Source organism: Impatiens glandulifera, chromosome 9 (assembly GCF_907164915.1).
Source record: "Impatiens glandulifera chromosome 9, dImpGla2.1, whole genome shotgun sequence".
NCBI classification, from domain to species: Eukaryota; Viridiplantae; Streptophyta; class Magnoliopsida; order Ericales; family Balsaminaceae; genus Impatiens; species Impatiens glandulifera.
This window is the reverse complement of record NC_061870.1, coordinates 33,046,245-33,066,055: the sequence shown is the minus strand read 5'-3', so window position 1 is coordinate 33,066,055 and position 19,811 is coordinate 33,046,245. Positions and strand designations below refer to the sequence as shown.

General features: G+C 33.7%; 6 protein-coding genes across 7 annotated transcripts; 5 read left to right on the top strand and 1 right to left on the bottom strand.

Moving 5' to 3' along the window:
* The first annotated feature begins 357 nt into the window (after window positions 1-357).
* On the top strand, window positions 358-1,944 carry LOC124916292 (scarecrow-like protein 30). Its single transcript, XM_047457017.1, has one exon. The coding sequence runs from the start codon at window positions 358-360 to the stop codon at window positions 1,942-1,944; it is 1,587 nt and encodes a 528-aa protein (XP_047312973.1).
* A 1,525-nt stretch (window positions 1,945-3,469) lies between these two features.
* LOC124916291 (scarecrow-like protein 14) lies at window positions 3,470-5,071 on the top strand. Its single transcript, XM_047457016.1, has one exon. It carries the CDS (start codon window positions 3,470-3,472, stop codon window positions 5,069-5,071), a length of 1,602 nt encoding a protein of 533 aa, XP_047312972.1.
* A 1,248-nt stretch (window positions 5,072-6,319) lies between these two features.
* Window positions 6,320-8,381, top strand: LOC124913766 (scarecrow-like protein 14). The gene is made up of 2 exons (XM_047454181.1): window positions 6,320-6,343; window positions 6,560-8,381. Exon 2 carries the CDS (start codon window positions 6,564-6,566, stop codon window positions 8,160-8,162), a length of 1,599 nt encoding a protein of 532 aa, XP_047310137.1. The 5' UTR covers window positions 6,320-6,343; window positions 6,560-6,563; the 3' UTR covers window positions 8,163-8,381.
* A 1,232-nt stretch (window positions 8,382-9,613) lies between these two features.
* LOC124916290 (scarecrow-like protein 30) lies at window positions 9,614-11,181 on the top strand. Its single transcript, XM_047457014.1, has 2 exons — window positions 9,614-10,322; window positions 10,463-11,181. Exons 1-2 carry the CDS (start codon window positions 9,614-9,616, stop codon window positions 11,179-11,181), a joined length of 1,428 nt encoding a protein of 475 aa, XP_047312970.1.
* Window positions 11,182-11,918: 737 nt separating this feature from the next.
* On the bottom strand, window positions 11,919-15,339 carry LOC124916473 (F-box/kelch-repeat protein At3g23880-like). Of its 2 annotated transcripts, none has more exons than XM_047457189.1 (2): window positions 14,065-15,339; window positions 11,919-12,493 (listed from the first exon to the last, which is right to left on the bottom strand). In XM_047457189.1, exon 1 carries the CDS (start codon window positions 15,245-15,247, stop codon window positions 14,078-14,080), a length of 1,170 nt encoding a protein of 389 aa, XP_047313145.1. In that variant the 5' UTR covers window positions 15,248-15,339; the 3' UTR covers window positions 11,919-12,493; window positions 14,065-14,077. The 2 variants fall into 2 exon arrangements, with proteins under 2 accessions (XP_047313145.1, XP_047313144.1); XM_047457188.1 differs by lacking the exon at window positions 11,919-12,493 and adding an exon at window positions 12,914-13,044.
* LOC124916289 (scarecrow-like protein 14) lies at window positions 12,045-13,778 on the top strand. Its single transcript, XM_047457013.1, has one exon. It carries the CDS (start codon window positions 12,045-12,047, stop codon window positions 13,776-13,778), a length of 1,734 nt encoding a protein of 577 aa, XP_047312969.1.
* Window positions 15,340-19,811: the final 4,472 nt, after the last annotated feature.

Sequence of the window (19,811 nt, the reverse complement as noted above, 5' to 3'; positions counted from 1 at the left end):
ACAGAAACCCCTTAAGAAGTTTCTTATAATAATAATAATAGATATTCATTGGCTAATCTAATTTTCAGACAGATTGCTCGGTTTATGTGGACTGCCTAGAGGTGCGTTCTATTATCACTTCATCATTCTTCCAATGTTTTATTAAGTAGTTAATTTTGTTGATTGCTAATTTCATGATTTTTTTGTTGATCAGTTTTCTCTGTTTTCCATAAAAAGATATATATACTTCAATTTTCTTGATTTCAGGACGAAAGATGATGTTTTTTCTTTGTTGAAATGGTCATCAATATTTATTTCATTCATTTCAAGCGAAAATGTTGATCTGAGTGTGATTGTTTCCCTGTAGATATTAGCAGCATGAATGATGAGATCCTTGATGATAGTTCGGGCAGTCAGCATTTTTCCAACAAGTCATCATGTGGAGGTCTTTCTTGCGAAGATGTTTCATCTGAAGCTGCTTCCTTCAAGTTTATAAGCCAATTATTAATGGAGGATGATGACGACCTAGAGAATATTCGTACCTGCATGATTCAAGAATCCACACTTGATGCCACTGAAAAATCTCTCTACAATGTCCTCTACAACAATAGTATTGATTTTCCATCTGCTGAAGCACTATCTTATGATGATGATTTGGGAGATTTGAGAAATGATAACATGTCCTCCTATGATGCTGAGCCCTGGCTTGTCGATCTTTTTAATAATGCAATGTCCCTCTGTGACCCATCATCATCATCATCATCCATGGATTTGCATGGGAAAAAACAATCAACGAGATCCACTACAAAAGACAATTTCCTCACCAGGAAAAGGAAAAAGGAAGCGGTTGATTTAAGGGCTCTCCTGCTTAAATGCATGGAATATCTATTAATGAAAAGTGATCCTCAGGAAGCCAAACATCTTCTGAGTCAGATACAACAACTGTCTTCTCCTTCTGGCAATGGAACCCAAAGACTAGCTCATTATTTCGCTATCGGTATTGAGGCACACTTAGACTCAAAAGACCTATTGAACAAGAACCTTCCTCTTTCCCTCAATTTTGATAGATTAAAAGGTTACCATAAGTTATTTTCTACAATTCCGTTCTTTAAGACGGCAACTTTCATGGCAACAGAAAAGATCGTTGAAGTAGCTGACAAAGCAGACACCATTCATCTAATCCATTTTGGAGATGTTATTGGCCTTCATTTGTCCCCAATCATTCAACGCCTGTCAAAAAGACCTGGGAGACCTCCCAAGATTCGGATTACAGGGATAGATCTTTATGAGTCTGATCCCAATCCAGGTGTCAAACAGATAGAACTCGTCCTAGAGAAGTTTTGTGAGAAGCTTAATATTCCCTTTGAGTGCAATGGGATTGCACTAAATTGGAAAACTTTATCTATTGATGATCTAAAGATGAAGGGAGGTGAACTCTCGGTTGCCGTGTGTTTCTTCACCATGCACTATGTACCAGATGTTACGATTTTGGAAGATGATAGCCCAAGAGATGGTGTCCTGAACTTAATTAAGAGGATCAACCCTGATATCTTTATTCATGGAACATTGAATGGAACATATAATTCCCCATTCTTGATATCCAGATTCAGGGAGGCTCTTTTCTATTTTTCTATCTACTTTGATATGTTTGGTACTATCTTTCCCATTGATGACCCATATAGGACGTTGTATGAAGAGACATTTGGGAGGCACATTTTAAACGTCATTGCCTGTGAAGGACTTAAGAGGGTTGACAGACCAGAGACGTACAGGCAATGGAACTCTCGGATGTTGAGGAAAGGGTTTATACAGCTGCCTCTGAACAGGCAGAATGTGGAGAAAGTTGCAACTTTGGTAAAGACCAATTATCATAAAGACTTCTTTGTGGAAGAGTCCTGTCAGTGTATGGTACAAGGATGGAAGACACGAGTCTTAATGGCTCTCTCTTTCTGGAAACTGGCATAAAAGATTTCTGGATACAATTTCTTTCTCATTTGGGGTTGAATTCTTGTCATATTATATACAAGTTTATAGAAAATGCTAGTTGCTTTCTCAGTTGGGGTACACTCTTGACATATTATATAATACTAGATTTGTTATTTAGATAATGAGAGAGGTGAGATAGAGAGATGAAATCATGGGTGGATTCTTAGGATTCATTATTATGATTTCTAGTGTCATTAGATCATTACTATTATATTGTACTTTTTTGTTATTATTATATATGATATACTTAACATAAGGATGAGAGTACTTATACAAAGGGTGCAAAAAAAAAAGGTGAACTTTGTTATAAGATTGAAGATTTTGTGTTTTGCTGAAAATATTTTTTTTAGAACAAAACGATTAAAGTGTTAAACAGAACCTTCAAAAAGTCAGATCCAATTCAAAACAAATCTTGTTTCATATTCAAAATTCTTCCTGCTTTTCATTTTATTTTGTGATTATTTCCTTTATATTTGTTAACAAATTTATTTGATTCCATGAATAAGGTTGACGATCTTAAAACTGTCAATCCTTGTTTGTCTTTTTCACCTATTGTAAAAATAGGTAAATTGAGTCATGCAATTTATTAATCATGTCAACAGGTAAAATCATTCATGTAATTGATTAATCTTGTCAACAAAGTTAATAGACCAAGGGGATGGCCGGATGGGTAATTTGAAAGAGAAGTTCTGTCAATAACAGTCACATGTAGGCTTGGTTCTTGTCGGTGTTTTTCACAACAATCAGCCAGTATGTATTTAGGACTTTAATTTTTTTCTGTTTGCTGGTTCATTTTGCCTGGCCTTGGTTGTGTACATATTGTCATTTTTTGTTGTTCTGAGTGGGCTTAATTAGTTTGTACTTTTTTGGAATGAGAAGTTGTGATTCTTAAATGGATTTTTTTATAGTTGATAAGCATAGCTTTCAATTGACCAAGAAGACATTGAAAAAGGTATATATATATATGTTCTTATTGGCCATTTTGAGACAAATGTCTAGGCAAGATGATTTGCATTCACATTTAATATTGTATGGTTTATGTTCCCTGATTAGTCGCCATCATGAGAGAAAAATCCAGGTTCATTATTATTATTATTATTGGGTAGAAACATGACTCTTACTTTTCTTGGCAATATTTTAATCACCACCATAAAAATCCCTGACTAAGTTTCTTATAATAATATATATTCATTGAAATTGCTCATTGTCTGCTTGGTTTATGTGAACTGACTGATTAGAGGTGCGTGCTATTATCACATACTCCTCGATTTTATTAACTAGTAAATTTTGTTGCTTGCTAATTTTATGGTCTTTTTCTTGATCTACTTTCTATATATGTTTTTCCTTGAAAACATTTACTTCAATTTGATTGAATTCAGGACAGAAAGCTCCATCTGATGATTTTCCTTGGTTGAAATTGAAATAATCATCAATATTTATTTCATTCATTAAAAGCGAAAATGATGATCTTAGTGTGACTGTTTCCCCTGTAGATATTAGCAGCATGGATGATGATATCCTTGGTGATGGTCCAGACAGTCATCATTTTTTCAACCAGTCGTCAAGTGGAGCTCTTTCTTGCAAAAATGGCTCATCTGAAGCTGATTCCTTCATGTTTATAAACCAAGTATTAATGGAGGATGATGACGACCTAGAGAATATTCGTACCTTCATGATTCAAGAATCCACACTTGATGCCACTGAAAAATCTCTCTACAATGTCCTCTACAACAATAGTATTGATTTCCCATCTGATGAAGCACTGTCTTATCATGATGCAGATGATGATTTGGGAGAATTGAGAAGTGAAAACCTGTCCTCTTATGATGTTGAGCCCTGGCTTGTAGATCTTTTTAATAATGCAATGTCCCTCCGTGACCCGTCATCATCATCATTATCATCAATGGATTTGCATGGGAAAAGCCAATCAAAGATATCCACTAAAAATGGCAATATCCCCACGAGGAAAAGGAAAAAGGAAGCGGTTGATTTGAGGGCTCTCCTACTTGAATGCATGGAATATCTATTAATGAAAAGTGATCATCAGGAAGCCAAACATCTTCTTAGTCAGATACAACAGCTCTCTTCTCCTTCTGGCAATGGATCCCAAAGACTAGCTCATTATTTCTCTATCGGTATTGAGGCACACTTAGCATCAAAAAACCTGTTGAACAATAACCTTTCTCTTTTCTTCGATTTTGATAGACTAAAAGCTTACAAGAAATGGTTTGCTGCACTTCCTTTCCTTAAGACATCAAATTTCGTGGCAGAAGAAAAGATTGTTGAAGTAGCGGACAAAGCAGGCACCATTCATCTAATCCATTTTGGAGATAATATTGGCCTTCATTTAGCCCCAATCATTCAACGCCTGTCAAAAAGACCTGGGGGACCTCCCAAGCTTCGGATCACATGGATAGACCTTTATAATGAGGGTGGTCCCAATCAAGGTGTCAAACAGACAGAACTCCTCCTAGAGAAGTTTTGTGAGAAGCTTAACATTCCAGTTGAGTGCGATGGGATTGCACTGAATTGGAGAACTTTATCCATTGATGATCTAAAGATGAAGGGAGATGAAGTGTCGGTTGTCATGTGTTTCTTCAGCATGCACTATGTACTGGATGATACGATTTTGGAAGATGATAGCCCAAGAGATAATGTCCTGAACTTAATTAAGAGGATCAACCCTGATATCTTTATTCATGGAACAATAAATGGCACATATAATTCCCCATTCTTGATATCCAGATTCAGGGAGGCTCTTTTCTATTATTCTATCTACTTTGATATTTATGACACTATCTTTCCCATTGATGACCCAGATAGGACGTTGTATGAAGAGACAGCTGGGAGTCAAATTTTAAACGTCATTGCCTGTGAAGGACTTAAGAGGGTTGACAGACCAGATACGTATAGGCAATGGAACTCTCGGATGTTGAGGAAAGGGTTTATACAGCTGCCTCTGAACAGGCAGATTGTGGAGAAAGTTGCAACTTTGGTTAGGACCAATTATCATAAAGACTTCTTTGTGGACGAGTCCTGTCAGTGTATGGTACAAGGATGGAAGACGCGTGTTTTAATTGCTATCTCTTTCTGGAAACTGGCATAAAAGAATTTTGGATAAAGTTTCATTCTCATTTGAGGGTGAATTCTTGTCATATTATACACAAGATTTGTTATTTAGATACTGCTATTTGCTTTCTTATATGGGGTACATTCAGATAGAGAGATGACAATGGATTATTAAGCATTATATTTGCTTCGGTTGATGCTGTGCTTGTATATTAATTTGTTCTTGGCTTTGCTAGTTCTTTTTGCTCCTTGTTATTTGCTTTGTGTCTGTAACTGTTGTAATATTCTCTAATAATAATATGTGTATATTTCTACAAAAATAATGCAAGTTGACCGAGAAGACTTTGAAAAAGTATATCTTTTCTTATTGACCATTTTGAAATCAATGTCTAGCTATGTAATATGATTTGCATTCACATTTGAATATAAAATGTCTTTGTATGCTAATTTTTTTTCTTCTATATAAGATTTCTGTGATTCTTTGAAATTGCTCATTAATAATGGCTTGTCTTTGCCAGAATGATCATGGTTTTTTCTTCTATTATCTCATTTTGGCTGCTTTTTCCTGCTTCATCGTCAAGATCATAACTTTATCCCTTGCTCGTTTCATAACTTTTTTCTTTTTTCCTTAAAGATGGATTTTAGCTAAAAGAACAAATCCTCTGCAGTATCTGGTGAGCGTGATTCATCTGAAGCTGATCCAAGAATCCACACTTGATGCTACTGAAAAATCTTTTTCCTCAAAGTCCTCAACAGCAATAATAGTATTTATGTCTTGTCTAATGAAGTACTAAGCTATATGGCTGCTGAAATCTACCAGTATAATTCTTTTCATGTTCCAAATCCGACCTATGACCAAAACCCTTTTTCCTTTTCTTGCCTGTGATCCACTTGTTAATAACATGGCCATGATCCATGAATGGGACATTTTTTTTTTGCTTCATGAATGGGATATCTGTTTGTAACCCAAAAGGATCAATGCCACCTAATATGTATACAGGTATAAACTTATAATTCAAAACAAAAATGATATAGTCAATACTATGGAAACATAGCCGCTTTTGTGGATTCAGTTTACTGATAGAGATAGAGAGTCAATTTACCATCATTTCCCTTAGCCGCCATGTTGAGAGAAAAATCCAGGCACATTATTATTAGGTAGAATATTGACTTTTACTTTTCTTAGGAATATTTCAACCACCACCACAGCAACCCCGACTAAGTTTCTTATTATAATAATAGATATTCATTGAAGTTGTTCTTTGGTTGCTCAGTTTTTGTGAACTGACTGACTGACTAGAGGTGTCAGGTGTGTGCTACTAGCCTACTACTATCACTTCCTCGGTTTTATGAACTTGTTAACTTTGTTGATTGTTAATTTCATGATCTGTTTTGTTGATCTACTTTCACTGTTTTTTAGTTAGAAACGTATACTTCAATTTGCTTGATATCAGGATAGAAATTCTCCAGCTGATGTTTTCCTTCGTTGAAATTGAAATGATCAACCAATATTTATTTCCTGTAGATTCATGGATGATGATGTTCTTGGTGATGGTCCAGACAGTCATCATTTTTCCAACAAGGCATCATGTGGAGGTCTTTCTTGCGAAAATGTTTCATCTGAAGCTGCTAATTCCTTCAAGTTTATAAACCAAGTATTAATGGATGATGATGACGATCTAGAGAATATTGATACCTGCATGATCCAAGAATCCATACTTGATGCTACAGAGAAATCTCTCTACGATGTCCTCTACAACAATAGTATTGATTTCCCATCTGAAGAAGCACTATCTTATGCATATGATGATTTGGGAGAATTGAGAAATAAAAACATGTCCTCTTATGATGCTAAGCCCTGGCTTGTAGATCTTTTTAATAATGCAATGTCCCTCCGTGACCCGTCGTCGTCATCATCATCAATGGATTTGAATGCGAAAATTCAATCAAAGAGATCCACTAGTCAGGGCAATTTCCCCACTAGGAAAAGGAAAAAGGAAGCGGTTGATTTGAGGGCTCTCCTGCTTAAATGCATGGAATATCTATTAATGAAAAGTGATCACCAGGAAGCCAAACATCTTCTGAGTCAGATACAACAACTGTCTTCTCCTTCTGGCAATGGAACCCAAAGACTAGCTCATTATTTCTCTATCGGTATTGAGGCACACTTAGAATCAAAAAACCTGTTGAACAAGAACCTTTCCCTTTTCTTCGATTTAGATAAATTAAAAGCTTACAAGCTGTTCTTTGCTGCATTTCCTCTCCTTAAGACATCAAATTTCGTCGCAGCAGAAAAGATTGTTGAATTAGCAGAAAAAGCAGGCACCATTCATCTAATCCATTTTGGAGATCTTATTGCCCTTCATTTGGCCCCAATCATTCAACGCCTGTCAAAAAGACCTGGGGGACCTCCCAAGCTTCGGATCACAGGGATAGACCTTTATGATGAGGGTGGTCCCAATCTAGATGTCAAGCAGATGGAACACCTCCTAGAGAAATACTGTGAGAAGCTTAATATTCCATTTGAATGCAATGGAGTTGCACTAAATTGGAGAACTTTATCCATTGATGATCTAAAGATGAAGGGGGGTGAAGTGCCGGTTGCTATGTGTTTCTTCTGCATGCACTATTTATCGGATGAAACGATTTGGCATGCTGATGATAGCCCAAGAGATGATGTCCTGAACTTAATTAAGAGGATCAATCCTGATATCTTTATTCATGGAACAACAAATGGCACGCATAATTCTCCATTCTTGATAACCAGATTCAGGGATGCTCTTTTCTATTATTCTATCTACTTTGATATTTATGACACTATCTTTTCCATTGATGACCCAGATAGGACGTTTTATGAGGAGTTATGTGGGAGGCACATTTTAAATACCATTGCATGTGACGGACTTAAAAGGGTTGACAGACCAGAGACGTATAGGCAATGGAACTCTCGGATGCTGAGGAAAGGGTTCAGACAGTTGCCTCTGAACCGACAGATTGTGGAGAAAGTTGCAACTTTGGTAAAGACCAATTATCATAAAAACTTCTTTGTGGACGAGTCCTGTCAATGTATGGTACAAGGATGGAAGACACGAGTCTTAATGGCTCTTTCTTTCTGGAAACTGGCATAAAAGATTTCTGGATAAAATTTCTTTCTCACTAGGGGTGACTTCTTGTCATATTATATACAAGATTTGTTATTTACATACTGCTATATCTGGGGTTACATTCAGATAGAGAGATGACATCATGGGTGGATGGATTATTAGGCATTATAATTGCTTTTGTTGATGTTGTGTTTGTATATTAATTTGTTCTAAGTTTTGCAAGTGCTTTTTTGCTCCTTGTTATTTGCTTTGTGTTTGTAACTGTTGTAATATTCTCTAATAATATGTGTATATTATAAAAAAAAATAATGCAAATTGACCAAGAAGACTTTGAAAAAGTATATCTATTCTTATTGGCCATTTTGAGACCAATGTCTAGGCAATATGATTTGCATTCACATTTGAATATAAAATGTCTTTGTATGGTTAATGTTTTCTTTTTTCTTCTAGATAAGATTTATGTGATTCTGTGAAATTGCACATAAGAGGTTTGTCTTTGCCAGAATGATCATGATTTTTTCTTCTATTATCTCTTTCTGTCTGCTTTTTCCTGCTTCATCATCAAGATCATAACTTTATCCCTTGCTCGTTTCATAACTTTTTGCTTCCGTTTTTCCTTAAAGATGGATTTTAGCTAAAAGAGCCAATCCTCTGTTGGATCTGGTGAGAGTGATTCATCTGAAGCTGCATCGGTTGATCCAAGAATCCACACTTGATGCTGTTGAAAAAACTTTTTATGTCCTCAACAACAATAATAGTATGGTTGCCGAAATCTACAAGTATAATTCTTTTCATGTTCCAAATCCAACCTATGACCAGAACCTTTTTGCCTTTGCCTGTGATCCACTTGTTAATAACATGGCCATGAATGGGACATTGGGTTTTTTACTTCACTGAACCAATAGAAAGAATTGAGCGATATCTGTTTGTGCCACCTAATATGTGTATAAGGGTATAAACTTATACTAAAAAAACTATGAAATAACTTGTACTATCTCAATACTTTGGAAACATAGCCGCCTTGTGGTTCAGTTGACTGATAGAGAAAGAGTCAATTTAACATAATTTCCCTTAGTCGCCTTGTTGAGAGAAAAGTACAGGCACATTATTATTAGGTAGAATATTGACTTTTACTTTTCTTAGCAATATTTCAATCACCACCATAGGAACCCCTACTAAGTTTCTTATAATAATAATAGATATTCATTGAAGTTGTTCTTTGGTTGCTCGGTTTTTGTGAACTGATTGACTGACTAGAGGTGTGTGCTACTAGCCTACTACTTTCTCAATTTTATGAACTTGCTAATTTTGTTGCTTGTTAATTTCATGATCTGTTTTGTTGATCTACTTTCACTGTTTTTTTCGTTAAAAACATATACTTCAATTTGCTTGATTTCAGGATAGAAATTCTCCAGCTGATGTTTTCCTTCGTTGAAATTGAAATGATCAACCAATATTTATTTCCCTGTAGATTCATGGATGATGATGTTCTTGGTGATGGTCCAGACAGTCATCATTTTTCTAACAAGTCGTCATGTGGAGGTCTTTCTTGTGAAAATGTTTCATCAGAAGCTGCTAATTCCTTCAAGTTTATAAACCAAGTATTAATGGATGATGATGACAATTTAGAGAATATTGATAATACCTGCATGATCCAAGAATCCATACTTGATGCCACTGAGAAATCTCTCTACGATGTCCTCTACAACAATAGTATTGTTCTCCCATCTCATGAAGCACTGTTATATATTCAAGATAATGATGACTCATTTCATACATGTTTGAATGGTGAGGGTGACAACTTATTACTTAAGGAATTTGACAACAGTAGTGTTCAATGGAATTATATTAATTCTCTTGATCATGGTCAAAACCCATCTGAGAACCAGAAGGACCATTTACTGCCTGTTGAATTGATAGAGAATGTCAGCTATGATCTTCACCAAGTGGAAGATAATGATTTGGGAGAAATGAGAAATAAAAACATGTCCTCTGATGATGCTGAGCCTTGGCTTGTTGAGCTTTTTAGTAATGCGAAAAGTCAATCGAAGAGATCCACTAGTAAAGGCAATTGCCCCACTAGGAAAAGGAAAAAGGAAGCAGTTGATTTGAGGGCTCTCCTGCTTAAATGTATGGAATATCTTTTATTGAAAAGTGATCGTCAGGGAGCCAAACTTCTTCTTGGTCAGATACAACAGCTGCCTTCTCCTTCTAGCAATGGATCCCAAAGACTAGCTCATTAGGTATCGAGGCACACTTAGCATCCGAAAACCTTTTGAACAAGAACCTTTCTTTTTTTTCCCTCGATTTTGATAGCTTAAAAGCTTACCAACAGTGGTTTGCTGCATTTCCTCTCCTTAAGACATCAAATTTTGTCGCAGCAGAAAAGATCGTTGAAATAGCAGACAAAGCAGACACCATTCATCTAATCCATTTTGGAAAATTTTTTAACCTTCATTTGCCCCCTATCATTCAACGCCTGTCAAAAAGACCTGGAAGATCTCCCAAGCTTCGGATCACAGGAATAGACCTTTATGAGTCTGGTCCCTATCCAGATGCCAAACAGATAGGACACCTCTTGGAGAAATACTGTGAGAAGCTTAATATTCCCTTTGAGTGCAATGGGGTTGCATTAAATTGGAAAACTTTATCCATTGATGATCTAAAGATGAAGGGAGATGAACTTTCGGTTGCCGTGTGTTTGTTCAGCATGCAATTTGTACCGGATGATACGATTTTGGAAGTTGATAGCCAAAGAGATGGTGTCTTGAACTTAATTAAGAGGATCAGCCCTGATATCTTTATTCATGGAACAATAAATGGAACATACAATTCCCCATTCTTGATATCCAGATTCAGGGAGGCTCTTTTCTATTTTTCTATCTACTTTGATATTTATGACACTATCCTTCCCATTGATGACCCAGATAGGACGTTTTATGAAGAGATGGCTGGGAGGCACATTTTCAATAACATTGCATGTGAAGGACTCAAGAGGATTGACAGACCAGAGACGTACAGGCAATGGAACTCTCGCCTCTGAACGGGCAGATTGTGGAGAAAGTTGCATCTTTGGTAAAGACCAATTATCATAAAGACTTCTTTGTGTACGAGTCCTGTCAGTGTATGGTACAAGGATGGAAGACACGAGTCTTAATGGCTCTCTCATTCTGGAAACTGGCATAAAAGAATTTTAGATAAAGTTTCTTTCTCATTTGAGGCTGAATTCTTGTCATATTATACAAGATTTTTGTTACATTCTTGGCATATTATAATACAAGATTTGTTATTTAAATAATGAGAGTTGAGAGAGATTAATTCTTGGGTGGATTCTTAGGATGATTACTAACTTAAGTGTAACACAACGATTCAAGTATTAACAGAATTTTTGGAACATGGTTCAAATTCAAACCCTATAGTTGTGGGAATGAAATAAATCGAAGGCGTTAATATTTGATAGATCTATTCCCTCTTCTAGTCTAGCGATAACGACAACAAGACGTGGATATCCCCAGCTTTCATGAGGTTCTGGATTCGAGTCCGTCAGGCGATAAGTTCTGATCGCCTGATAAATTGGTTAAGTGTGTTTGTGGGTTATGAGTTTAACCCGCGAAGATTAGTCGCACTCCGAAAGATAAGCGGAACCCAGCATTCTAAAACATAATAATAATAATAATAATAATAATAATAATAATAATAATAATAATAATATATTTGATGGATTTATCATTTAGTTGACAAAGAAGACTTTGAAAAAGGGTGTATCTATTCTTAATGGTCTGTCTGCCAGATTGGTCACTTTTGACTGCTTGCCTCCTTCCACAATCAAGATCATAACTTTGTCACGGCTAGTTTCATCTTTTTTATATGTGCTAAAAGAATCAATCCTCTGTAGACTTAAGTAAGATGGATGGAGTTTTTGCTGCTGGTGAAAGTGATCCATCTGAAGCTGCTCTGAAGTTCATAAACCAAGTATTAATGGAAGATGACCTAGAGAACGAAGACACCTGCATGATCCAAGAATCCACACTTGACGCTGCTGAAAAATCTTTTTGCGATGTTCTTCTCGACAACAAAAATAGTGTTGACTACAATGTTTTAAATACTACCCATGACCAACACCCTTTGGCCTTTGCCTGTGACTCACTTTCTTTTGGTCATCTAAATCCCTTACCTGATATACTTGTCAATAATATGCGCAGGAAAAAGCCATTGGATTTTGTGCTTGTAACCCAAAAGGGTCAATCATTTCCTACTGAAGTGAAAGATGATTTGGGTGAAAGGAGTAAGAAAAGCTTTACTTCTTATGTTGAAGACCCTGGTTTTGTTGAACTCTTCAATAAGGCAATGGTCCTCTGCAATGAAAATGGCAGATCAACAAATTTGCATATGGGAAGGAAAGAAAAGAAACAGGTGAGGAAAAAGGAAGCAATTGATTTGAGGGCTCTCCTACTTAAATGTATGGAATGTTGGTCAGAAAATGATAATTGGAAAGCCAATAATCTTCTGCAACAGATACGACATCATTCGTGTCCTTCTGGCAATGGATCACAAAGAGTGGCTCATTATTTTGCTAACAGCCTCGAGGCACACTTGGCAGCTAAAAACCTGTTGAACAAGAACCTAATGCTTTATACAGATCTGAATGTTCACAGACCTGATATGCTTAAAGCTTACAAGCTGTACCTTACCGCATTACCTCTCTACAAATCGTCAAATTACGTTGCGACAGAAAAGATCATTGAAGTAGCAGAAAGAGCCAGCATTGTTCATCTTATTCATTTTGGGGTCAATCACGGTCTTCATTTACCACCCATTATTCAACGTCTATCAAAACAACCCGAGGGACCTCCCAAGCTTCTTAGGATTACAGGGATAGAATTTCCCAATTACGGTCTTCTCCCAGCTGAAAGGGTTAAACAGACAGGAAAACGCTTAGAAAAGTACTGTGAGGAGTTTAATGTTCCGCTTGAGTACAATGGGATTGTAGGAAATTGGGAAGATTTGTCCATTGAGGATCTAAAACTCAAGGGCGATCATGAATTGTTGGTTGTTATGTGTTTCTTCCAGATGCACTATTTATCGGAGGACATGATTTGGGAAAATAAGTCAAGAAGAGATATTGTCCTGAAGTTAATCAAAGAGATCAATCCTGAAATCTTTATTCATGGAACTGTAAACGCAACATATAGTTCCCCATTCTTGATATCCAGGTTCAGGGAGGCTCTCTTCCATTTTTCTGTCCTATTTGATATGTTCGACACTATTTTGGCAGTTGATGACAAAGACAGAATGGTGTACGAGGAGCAATGGTTTGGGAGGCAGATTCTAAATGTAGTTGCATGTGAAGGTCCTAAGAGAGTTGATAGACCAGAGTCGTATAAGCAATGGAACGTTCGGACAGTGAGGGCAGGGTTCAGACAAGTGGCTATGGATGGTGAAGTTATGGAAAGAGTTAAAGGTTTTGTGAAAAAAAGCTATCATAGAGACTTCTTTGTGGAAGAGTCCTGCCAGTGGATGGTACAAGGATGGAAAGGCAGAGCCATAATAGCTCTCTCTTTCTGGAAACCTGTGTTAAGGTATGAGGAGAAGAAGAAGAAGAAACCACGGGTGGTAGTCTCTTCCCAGATGAATCTTTGAATTGAATGTGATTAGCTCCATCTAATTCATGTTCCCGGATGGAATATAAGATCGTCAATATGTATTTAGAGTTGTTTTATATGAACTTCATAAATATTTACATAATATTAATTAACTGTTACAAAATAAAGTGAACAGATACTCTTTCTGTAAATCAGCTAAGAAAACTCAAACTATAGTTGATCTTGCAAGATAGAATGTCAGAATAAAAAATGCATAGTACTTTGCCTGACAAAAACACTTAAACCATAGTTGATCTAGACAAATTAAAGATACAATATCAAACCTTTCATTACACATCACCTTCCAACCGGAGTCAGTGTCTCGTAATAGTTACAGGCTTGAGATATGTCCCAGTTAGAATCATACTCAACATGCTTAATACTTTTCTTGCTGGAAGGCTCAAACAGCATCAGATGATTCCTTTCCCTCCATTTGCCGCCCAAGATAACTTCACCATTTATCCAACTACCCAAAAACCATATATTCATGCAATCAGCCCCCCCAAAAGACATGACTTTGGACCATGATTCAGAATTCCCATACTCTCTCATAACCCATATGTCAATCAATGTTGACTCTCTTGAGGTTGAAGATGCTAGTGCAAGTAATCCATTAAGCTCCAAGATTCTGAGTCGGGAATCAAATGAAACCGAAAAAGCATCCGGCATTTGTATCTCTCTGAACAACTCATGAACCATATCAAATGAGATTATCGAACCTGTGTCGTTACTATGGCTTGCAGAAGGAAAGAAAACTGGCCAATGCAAAATTCCTTTAACAGCCACACCAGATGAATGAATCATAAACCTCATGGAATGCATGATGATAGGACAAATTGACCCAGTATCAATTTCTCGCCAAGAATCTGATTGCATTGAATACACTTCAACCCTTATGGAAAAATCTCCATTCATCCCACCCAAATTACCGCGAGAGACTATTCGAACTACCTTATAATCCTCAACTGATGATAAATAGACAAATCCATAGTCAAGGAGCTGTCTCTCAACAATAATTGGTGTAGGAAGCTCTCTGATTTGCTTAGTTGCAGGATTCCATATCACAACCCTATCGACATCCCTGTTCGATTGAAAAACCCCAATGGGGAAGATACTTATAGCGACCAATCCGTTACAGGAACCAATGACAGACCAGTATGAACTGCCGTCGAAGGAGGAAGGGATTGAAGCGGGAATTTTCACTTCTTCTGCCACGGCGAGGGTGTCAGAGTGTAGAAGAGTAAGAGAAAAATTTAGGGTTTGTAAATTTGCACGCTGAAAGAGGAGAGGACCAATCCTATTGCGGCCGCAGAGTGAGGCTGACCGGTACATCTGGTGTTCGACGAATTTAGGGCTGTCGATCACGTCGTGCCATACCCTACAAACAGATCTGCACCGTAAGAGTGATTTTACAGGTAATCTGGACAGTATTTCGATCACCATTTCATCTGGAATATACATTGACATTGCGTGACTGCGAAAAGAACGAAACCTCTGGATTTGCTCAAAGATTTCAACTTTCAGGCGAAATCGAATCAAGAGAGAAAGAGATGGAAGAATTAATCGATCATTAAGAAGACGAACAGCAACACATGTATTTTAATTTCCTGAATTCTCCTTTTATTTAAAATAGCTCCCACATATCTTCAATTTCTTTAATTTTACCCCTAAATTTATTATTTTGTTTAAAATTCCTGCTTCTTCTTAGTAATACGTCAAATTTGTAGAAAACGTGCTAATATTTATAACAAAGGTAATATATCTTCTTAATTAGCACCAAAATAAGTCAAAGATCTAATCTAATTAGTACAAATATTTGATGAATTTAGTAATTTAAATTGATATTTTTTAAATTATTATTTATTTTGCTATTCATGTTTTTGATAGTAAATCAATTTTAAGAAAAGGCAAATATATCTCATATAGTATAAAGCATATGGTAAGTATAGATTTTATCACCTTCAAATTTATTTCACTATTTAGATAGCTAGCTACCTCCGATGATAATTCCAAGATAAATTTGTAAATCACCGTGTATAGTCTGTTAAGTTCGGTATGTCCACGGCCTGTTAAGCTCGGTAAGTCCACGGGGCTAGGGTAACCCACACTCTAGGGAAGTCATTTAATATTTAAATTTTTTAACATAAAATATATAACTTAGTCTTATAAAATAAAAAATTGTATCTTTTTTATTTGGTTATAATCTCATTTGCAAATCTTCCTCTCCTTGGAGGACAGGGCGCGGGAGAGGTAGCCTAATTTTTGGGATTATATATATATATATGGAGTCTCATTTAACTCGGTTATAGAACACTAAATAAGAGTTCATAAAATTATGTTTTTAAGATTGCATTACTATTTAAAACTAGTATGTATTCCGTGCATTTGCACGAATAATATAAAAAACTGTAAAAAAAAATATTACGGTAAAATTTTTATAGGCGGGTTAACTCACAATTCGACTCAAGTATCAATTTACTCTCACATATATCCAAATTAACCACAGCTCTCGACCCGGCAATCCGAACACTTTAAAAATTAAGCACCATTATATATATATATATATATATATATATATATATATATATATATATATATATATATATATATTTTAAATATGTCCGAAAATGATTAAATTTAGTGTGTTTAAATTTATTAAGAATATGGCAACATTTTTCTTTGCGACTGTAATGAATTTCTTTTTAATTTTTAAAAATTATTTTATAAGAAAGCATTTTTAATATAAAAAAAATCAAATATATGATAATATTACTAAACTTATCTTGTATCAAAATAAGTACATTTATGTAACAGTAATGTGAAATATATAAACAGTAATAATTTAATAAAACAAGAATCTCAAGTTTGTGGAAAAATGTAAATGACCGTGTCCTTGCCGTCCACCACAACTTAAATTATATGATGACGACATGCATGAGACAAGTCCTATGAATCTCTATAGTTTTTAACTTTTTATTTTATATTTTGTTTTTTATTGAATCAATAATAAATTAAAAGATCAAATCAAATCAAGTACTTTGCCAACACGCAAAAAATAAATACACCCAAGTCCCTTTTCAATTTTTGTAATAAAAATATATTATTAATTTAAAGTTTTTTTTATAAAAAAAATAATAATAATTTCTAATTAATATATTTTTAGATAAGGCTGTTACAATTCCCTGTCAACACAATCTTTTATTTTAAGTATTATTAGTGAACATTTATTTCATATTATTAGATAAAGACATTTTCTAGTTTAGATATGTAGATATATTTTTATATATTGGTAGACAAATTAAGTAGATTTTTTGGTGAATTTATTTTGTATACCAAATAACTGTATATAGTGATATTATCAACTGTGAAAAGTAAATTAAATTTTCAATTATACCAACATCACTTGAGAGATCAACCTAATTGTTTGAGTTTGATTGTTTAGTCTGCTTGAGATTAGTCAATGTTTTATAAGAACGTTTAAATTGTTTAGATAAAAAAATTAATGTATCAAAATAAATAGAAACTGTTAGTTTGATTTAATTTATTTGTCAAAAATTCTGATATATTTGATTATATTAAACTTATTTGAATTGATAACGTTGTGTGTTTAATATACATAATATTTTGTTGACTTGTTCTTTTTGTTTGCCTAAATTATCTATTTTTGAGTTTAATTTTATTACTTTTCGATAAATCAATCTTAAGCAATTACGATATATTCATTCATATATGTTAATAAACTAAACAGAGATTATGCTCACATTATTTAGCTCAATTATATATTCCTTTAGAAAAGTAGAAAGAAGTGATGTCATGCACTAATAATTATGTGCACTTTTTAATAATTAGGTGTTGCATTAATAAATTAGCATTGCAATGAGTGCCACTATAACATGAATCCAACATGAATCCCATGTTTTGTGTTTTATAAAAATAAAAAGTAATTGGGTAGATTAGTATTATGATAAGATTATATTCCGGATATATTTGGATTACTAGAATTAAAATTGAATACATGGGAATTGATATTGATTTATCATTCAATTTAAATATTTAAAAAAACTATTAAATTGTAATTTAATTATAATTCTTATGTTTGAGAAAATAATATAATAAAATTAATTTTAATATATAATTTTTATTTTATTAAAATGTTTGTTTGACACAACTAATGGATAGCTAAGTTTTTTTTAAGTTCCAATTTTTATTAAAAAAAATATCGGTTCGATATGTTATCTTCATATATTAAAAAAAACTAGCATGTATCTCGTGCATTTGCACGAGTAATAATATAAAAAATCGTGAAAAAATATTACAGTAAAATTTGTATGGACGGGTCAACCCACAATCCGACTCAAGTATCCATTTACTCTCACATATATCCAAATTAACCACAACTCTCGACCCGGCAATCCGGACACTTTAAAAATTAAGCATCATTATATATATATATATATATATTAGTTAGTTAAAAAGTTGAACTTATATTTTTAAAATGTCACGCGTTTATCAAATTTTGGGTTGAATTTAAAATATAAATTGTTATTAGCCTAGTTGGTTAAAAGGTTGTACTTGTTTTCTTAGGTTGCAAGTTCAAACCATACCTATAGCTTTTTTAATTTTATTTTTAATCGTTTTAAATTTATGGGCGGGTCAACCCACAATCCGACCCAAGTATTCATTTACTCTCACATATATCCAAATTAACCACAGCTCTCGACCCGGCAATCCGGACACTTTAAAAATTAAGCATCATTATATATATATAGATATCGCTTAAAAAATTTAATTTTTTAAATTCAAAAACAAAATATTGGTTTCATATGTTAATATCTTAAATTAAAAGAAATATATATGGGTTCAAAATGATAACGTACTAAATAAAAAAATAAAAAATATCGTTTTGGACATCCTAAATTAAAAAATATACATTAATGATTGAAAACATTAATTATGTTTTAAATTATAAAATAATTTTGTTTGAAAAAATATAGAAAAATCAAATTTAGAATTACAATAGAGTGGAACGGAGTTGAGAATTATACAATTACACTATTGAATTTCGTTGAAATTATAATTCCAATTCTAATTCTAAATATTTAAAGGTCTACCTAGGGGTGGTCGGTACGGTATACCTTAATTTTTTATACATATTTTATACATTTTCTAAAATTTTAGTATAGAAAATTTTATATATTACCTTACCTTGATTTTAGTATATACCTTAATTTTGGTACAATATCAATATTATACATTTATATTTGATATCTAAAAATTATATTAACTTAAACAAAAAATAATTTAATATGATTACTACATAAATTAAAAACTAAAGATATTTATCATAAAATAATATATATATATTTTTTAATTTAACATTCTTAAGATTTAAATTTAATTAAAAAAAATTAGACTTAACAAAAATAAACATAAGTATAATTTTCAAGTTAGACTAAAGTTGAACCTTGAACTGATTGAACCGAAAGAGTATTTTGTATTTGAGATTAACTTGATAACACATTTGATTCTATTAAATTTATTTTGAAAAAAATAAAAAACACTTTATAATGAAATAAAATTAATTTTATATTTTATAAAATAGAATGCCTAGTTGTATCTATCGTACAATTATATTTTAATTTGATTTAAAAAATTAATATTTTCATAATTAAATTAATATCATATATATTTGTTTCCTTATATTATTTCAATATTTCGGTATATTACCTAAATTTTGAAAATCTCATACATTTATCTTACCAATAATTTTGATATCAGTACCATACCTTACATTTTTTTCGGTATACAAAAAAAATCAATATTTTTGATATATTACAGTACAATATTTTCGATATATTTATAATATAGGTAATTTTTCTCACTGCTAGTCTACCAAATCTTAGAATTGGTTCAATTCTAATGTTAATGTCAATGCCAATTTTAAGATTACCAAACATACCCCTAGAGATATTGTGATAATATTTAAAAAATATTAAATAATAATACTATTTAATAAAAAAAAAATTGTGTA

Excerpts from the sequence above, each read along its gene's own strand:
- LOC124916292 (XM_047457017.1), top strand. The coding sequence starts at position 358 with ATGAATGATGAGATCCTTGATGATAGTTCGGGCAGTCAGCATTTTTCC.
- LOC124916291 (XM_047457016.1), top strand. The coding sequence starts at position 3,470 with ATGGATGATGATATCCTTGGTGATGGTCCAGACAGTCATCATTTTTTC.
- LOC124913766 (XM_047454181.1), top strand. The coding sequence starts at position 6,564 with ATGGATGATGATGTTCTTGGTGATGGTCCAGACAGTCATCATTTTTCC.
- LOC124916290 (XM_047457014.1), top strand. The coding sequence starts at position 9,614 with ATGGATGATGATGTTCTTGGTGATGGTCCAGACAGTCATCATTTTTCT. Across the intron at positions 10,323-10,462 it reads GGGAGCCAAACTTCTTCTTG|CTTACCAACAGTGGTTTGCT; the intron begins GTCAGATACAAC and ends ATAGCTTAAAAG.
- LOC124916289 (XM_047457013.1), top strand. The coding sequence starts at position 12,045 with ATGGATGGAGTTTTTGCTGCTGGTGAAAGTGATCCATCTGAAGCTGCT.
- LOC124916473 (XM_047457189.1), bottom strand. The coding sequence starts at position 15,247 with ATGTCAATGTATATTCCAGATGAAATGGTGATCGAAATACTGTCCAGA.